The sequence below is a fragment of the Podarcis liolepis genome (genome assembly GCF_965112155.1).
Source record: "Podarcis liolepis genome assembly, chromosome: 10".
Lineage (NCBI taxonomy): Eukaryota > Metazoa > Chordata > Lepidosauria > Squamata > Lacertidae > Podarcis > Podarcis liolepis.
This window is the reverse complement of record NC_139562.1, coordinates 49,583,797-49,589,796: the sequence shown is the minus strand read 5'-3', so window position 1 is coordinate 49,589,796 and position 6,000 is coordinate 49,583,797. Positions and strand designations below refer to the sequence as shown.

At 45.7% G+C, this 6,000-nt stretch overlaps 1 protein-coding gene across 4 annotated transcripts in view; it reads right to left on the bottom strand.

The window, feature by feature from the left end:
* Window positions 1-1,530: 1,530 nt before the first annotated feature.
* The window catches only part of PUS7L (pseudouridine synthase 7 like), a 21,826-nt gene continuing 17,356 nt past the window's right edge, over window positions 1,531-6,000 (bottom strand). For all 4 annotated transcript variants that reach the window (XM_083463484.1, XM_083463483.1, XM_083463485.1 and 1 more), the window contains exon 9: window positions 1,531-5,164. In XM_083463484.1, coding sequence (XP_083319610.1) covers window positions 4,838-5,164 — 327 coding nt within the window. In that variant the 3' untranslated portion in view covers window positions 1,531-4,837. The remainder of the gene's footprint in view (window positions 5,165-6,000) is intronic.

Genomic DNA, 6,000 nt, shown 5'->3' with positions numbered 1-6,000 from the left:
CTAGATGCAAACTGACTGCAATTTAGTTACACTAATTTAGGATCTAGCTGTAAATTACATATACCCTTAGCCTCTGAAACTCTGTAATGCATACCATATGTCACGATCAGAGGACTAGGAAGAGCAGGGAACAGCCAAATTGAACTAAATCTATCAACATGTGCAGGAGTAATCAGAACTTCAAGCTTGAGGTTGCCAAACAGAATTCACAGCAAGGAATGGTCTATATAGGCAGAGTTTGTGAAAACAGTCCTGGGCCATAAATGGAAAAGCAGGTAGAGATTGAAGCAGGGTTAGCCTGGAGTAGCAAATCAATGGCTTAAAGACATCTCATCAGGAGCATTTCCCTGGTGGGTTATGTTCAACTTGCAATGAGCCAAGCTGAGCTTAACCCACTAGGTGGATTTATAACCAGCCCTGCTGGGGTAGCTCAGTCAGTAGAGCATGAGACTCTCGATTTCAGGGTCAGCGGTTTGAGCCCCACGTTGGGCAAAAGATTCCTGCATTTCAGGCGGTTGGACTAGATCACCTTTGGCCACCTTCGACACCACAACCTGGAAAGATTCTTGGACAGAGGATTCAGAAGAATTGGGAGAGCCTCACACATGCATCCATTCTTCAGGCTGTTGTGCAGAAGGGAGCTGCACATATCTCCTGCTGTGAGCAATTTTATATTCCATGCAAGGAAGAACGACATTTACATGGCGATTTCTGTGTGATTCCCACTTCACGCAAGTGAAGCCACTATCGGGCAATGAGATTGCTCACACGTTATCTGTACATATGCTGAACTGTTCCTAAGAAAAAGTGCATCAAAGCCGATTTTTTTAGCATGACTAAGTGAAGCTGTTTCCGGAATACAGTTATGCTTTGCTCATGCGTACATGCAATCTGTCCACACAGCTGTGGTTGTGAGCACACAATGGGGAATGGAGAAGCTTGTAGACTCCAGAACATGCACCAGCTCCCATTGAGCTTTGGCTCAGACTAGCATAGCTTTAGCATTAGTATTTCCTGACTGATCTGAAGCTCAAGAATTGCAACTTTCACATATCACTACTATATGCTGAACAAGGCAATTCAAGTTTAGGGTGGATTCATAGTTGCACAAGAATGGTGTAATAAAACAAGTAACAATGCCCTGGGAGATTTGCCTCATCAAGGATTAAATAGCCTAGGATTGTATATAAAACAAACAGAATTTATTTTCCAGGACTTAATGCAATATATTTTTCGTCTACAAAAAATGTTGTAATTCCCAAAGAATTAAACAAAAACTTCTGTAAGGCAATTCCTTTGATTGGACCAATTTCTTTTGCTGGTAAAAGGATGCAAGCTTTGTGATTTCACAGATTGGTTTCATTGGGCTGAAGAGATTGGCAATTTAAATTCTCAGGTGTATGATGAATAAAAAATTAATAATTTTTTATGTAATACAAATAGCGGCATACCAACTTTTTTAGCCTAACACAAATGCCTATGATAAAATCTAAACAGCATCTGTATATAGATGGTTATTGTCCAAAGGCAAATGGTCAGCCATGGTTTTTTATTTGATAGTTACAAACCTGCATTTCTGAAGGACCATTAAAATACAGAATGCTCCATCTCCATTAATCATCTATCCAGAACCCCTCTGACACATTGTCCAGTACCGTAACTCAAATTTGGTGGGGGTGTAATGGGTAAAGTCTGTGCTTCCAAAAACTCACTTCTTGTTCATATAATCCTATAGCCTTTAGAAATCGAATCAGAGGCTGAACCCCATAGAATAAGATGCATCAACCCAGGAGAAATCTTAAATAATACCAACAGCATCCTACACATCATTTAAATAAATGGCTGGCGTTGCTTCCCTCCCCCATTAGTTCCTGCAAAGTTACAGCGCCACCTGCAGATGAAGCAGAATGCATGCAACTAATGTCTATATGCTGCCTTGCATCATATTTTTAATCTTTTTGCAACTGGTTAAGATTCCAAATCATCCTGCTTGTGATTTGTGGCAGCATCTCCCCCCATTTTTTTGCAGGGATTCACACACTGCACAATGACATCCTTCGCCTCTCTGATATGCTCTGAAACATTGGGAATACAGCTAACTGTTGTGCCTTTTAAGAACAGGTTGTATATTCCCATTTTTTATAAAAGAAAAGGTTCGCAATGAGTAGTCGTTTAAAAGGCTCATCTCTTTGGTTGCTGATTTAAGATAACTGTAAGGCAGCTCGCAGAGGGGGCCACAGTGCTGTCGTTGCTTCTTAAACTGTAATGGAGAATCCACTTGTGGGAATGAAGGAACTCAGTCTCCTCCCCATATAGGCGCTGATGCAGTAGGTTGAGTTATTGATTGATATAAGGCAAATTACGCAGTATTATGTAACTGGAGATCATGCTGTGCAAGTATGCGAATTCCATTCACTCTACTGCACTATAGCTTATATCAGAGGTGGGTGGATTTCAAGCTAGCAGGTTTTATTTTGATTTTTGTGTACAACAGCCCTAACGCCTACCAGCTGGAACCAAGTGCAATACAGTGACTTTCATGGAATTGCATAATTAGAAGGGACCCTGCGATGCAGGAATATGCAGTTGTCCCATGCAGGGATCGAACCTGCAACCGTTGCTTTATCAGCGCCACGCTATAGCCCACTGAGCTATCCAGCTCTTTGAAAGAGGGGTGAACATACTTAGAATAAGGGGAAAGGGAACCTCAGAATACATCTCAACCCAGAAATTTCATTTTCAGTAGCATAACTGACCTAAAAGTCCTTTAAACACAAAAAACCCAGTCCTGGTTTACATTATATTTTCATTCCATTATACAACAGTTTAGTATTCACATAGGCTAACACGGCAGCGCAGCCTGTGTTGAAGCGTCAGAGCCTATTAATATAACACAACTGCCCACTTGGAACAATGCAATTCTCTGATGTGTCATTCTGGAGCCAGGCCCCAAAGCCTTATCTTAATAGCTGTTAGTCCAGTCCATATAGGGCTTCTTCATTTACTCGCACTAGAAGGATCTCAGGGCTTAGCAACAGTTTGTGGATAAACAAACACAAGGAGGTCTCTTAGGACGATATGCTGAACCGTAGTTAATTCAAACCCAACACCCCCACATGTGTTCCCTGTGCCTTGTGCAAAGAGAGCTGCGTGATCTGGGGTCAAACCCAATGGCTCCATTTTCCTGACTTGCAGAAGGTGGTATTGAACTGGAAGTATAAAGGAAGGGCAGAGCAGGCAATGGAGTGAGGGGAGCAAAGACCTTAAATACGGATGGAAGAACCAAAGACCTAAAAAAGAGAAAGAGAAGAGAAACAAGCAGCTGAGGAAAAGAGGAGCCAAATGAAAGGGGGCTGGGGACAGGAAGGAGAGTGTGGTTTTGACAGGATGCAGCAGCAAGAAAGACTGGGGAACTTGAGTCCAAAAGCCAGAGGGTCAGGAGGACAATATGCTCCTACCTAATGATGCTATGTCAGAAGGTAGCTTTGAGTGACCACTTTATTTCCACCCCCATTCTTCTGCCAGGACACTGAGGTCCAGCTCCGAGGGCCTTCCGGCGGTTCCCTCACTGCAAGAAGCCATGTTACAGGGAATCAGGCAAGAAGGCCTTCTTGGTGGTGGCCCACCCTGTGGAACGCTCTCCCATCAGATGTCAAGGAAATAAACAACTATCTGACTTTTAGAAGGCATCTGAAGCCCTGTTTAGGGAAGTTTTTAACGTTTGATATTTTATTGTGTTTTTAATATTCTGTTGGGAGCTGCCCAGGGTGGCTGGGGAAACCCAGTCAGATGGGCGGGGTATAAATAATAAATTATTGTTATTGTTATTATTTACCATGCGGGATTTGTCCAGGGCACTTCAAATATTTTTCCTAGCACTACGATGCAATGGCCGGGACAGAATAAGTTCAGAGTTAGTACCATCAACTTGCAGGTGACACACACAGTTCTGTTCAGGGCCGTCTTACCCATAGGCACTAGGGGTGTGGGGCACCCGGGCGCCGGACTCTCAGGGGTGCCAGGCCGAAAGTCCAGGGTCTGAGAGTTGAGTTCGGGGAAGAGCCCACTTGTCGGTCGGAGCGGCACAGTGGGCTCTTCTGCTGTGGCTCTTCTTCCGCAAGTTGGGGGGTGACTGAGCCAGCGAGATGCTGAGGTGGCAGGCTGGCTCCGCCCTCCTGCATACCTGGGACTGGGCAACCAGGGGCAGGGGTTAGGGTTAGGGCTGCATATACTTAAGACAGCCCTGGTTCTGTTTTTCATTCCATTTTCCATTTCATTATCTGCACTTTCGCCCTGCTCTTCGGCCCCAAACAAGTCCCAAGAAGAGGCTGCCATAATGGCCAATAAAAACAAAGCGATTTGAAAGCAGAGTGGGGGGGGGAACCAGTGTTAAAAGAACACTGAAAGCCAGATTTCGAAAATCAGGCACGTACGGTTTTCACCCAGTGCCAAAGAGAAATTGGAGAGCTCCAGAGAGTTGCATGAAATGCAGGGCCTGTAGTACGAAAACCCGGAATCAGGCTAGGTAAGCAATAACAAGTTGAAACTTAATGTGTGGATAAGGTAAAGAATTAGATGCTGGTCCAATTTAGGAGCACAGGGATGTTGGGTTTACCTGTCTGGGAAGCACAAGGCTGGCAGCTTGGCTGTACTCCTGCACTGTCTTGTTACAGTAGATCCAAGGTGGGGTCATCTGGTCCAATACATTTTGCAGCCTGAGGCGGAACCTCCCCCAAGCCAAGGTGCAGCACCATTTTTTTTCTACACAGCCCCATGCCATTTTTATTGAGCGTGCCGTATTTCTACACAGCGAAGCTCTGCCTTTTCTTTTTTTCTTTTAAAGATTGCACTTCATTATTTCCCCCAAACAAACAGTTGCGTAACACGAAGGATCGAGCCAAAACGACACCGAAAGAGAAGTTTCGGGATCTTTGGGGGAATTGTCCCCAGTTCCCACCGGTTCTTCGTCGCTTTTTAAAAAACGGTACGACAGATCGCGCGGATACTTCAGGAGATGTCTGTAGCACCCGGGCACGTTCAGCTGTAACGAGGGAAGCCTGAACTGGTGCATCTGCAGCCCATCACGGGCAAGTCTTTTGCGATACCACTCCCCGACTTTGTTAGTGGGATAGCGGACGTTGTAGCCAGCCATTGGGATAATCACCTTTGGGAAGAAAAAAGTCAGGTGAGCATATCTGTGGAAGGGGAGCGGCTTTGCATAAAAGCACATGCCCAGGGACGCGGGTGGGGCTGTGGGTTAAACCACAGAGCCTAGGACTTGCTGATCAGAAGGTCGGCAGTTCAAATCTCCGTGACGGGGTGAGCTCCCGTTGTTTGGCCCCTACTCCTGCCAACCTAGCAGTTTGAAAGCACGTCAAAGTGCAAGTAGATAAGTAGGTACCACTCCGGTGGGAAGGTAAACGGCGTTTCCGTGCGCTGCTCTGGTTCACCAGAAGTGGCTTAGTCATGCTGGCCACATGATCTGGAAGCTGTCTGCAGACAAACGCCGGCTCCCTCGGCCTATAGAGTGAGAGGAGCGCGCAACCCCAGAGTTGGTCACGACTGGACCCTTTACCTTTACGCATGCCCAGGCGATGTCAGAACAAAGGAACACAAAGCAATTGCTGATTGCAGCGGGGGGTGGGGGTGGAGGAAGGGTGGTAACGAGAGAACCCTGCAAAATGCACAAAGATCTGGATTTTTGGTTTGGGTTGGCATTTTCTTCTACAGTCGTACCTTGCATCTCAAACGCCTTGGCTCCCAAACAAATCGGCTCCCGAACGATCGAAACCCGGAAGTGAGTGTTCCGGTTTTCAAATGATTTTCGGAAGCCGAATGTCCGCCGTGGCTTCCGATTGGCTGCAGGAACTTCCTGCAGCCAATCAGAAGTCACGCTTTGGTTTCCGAACGTTTTGGAAACTGAACGGAATGCCAGAACGGATTCCGTTTGACTTCCAAGGTACGACTGTATTTATATTTTCCAGTGATCAAGCTATGCCT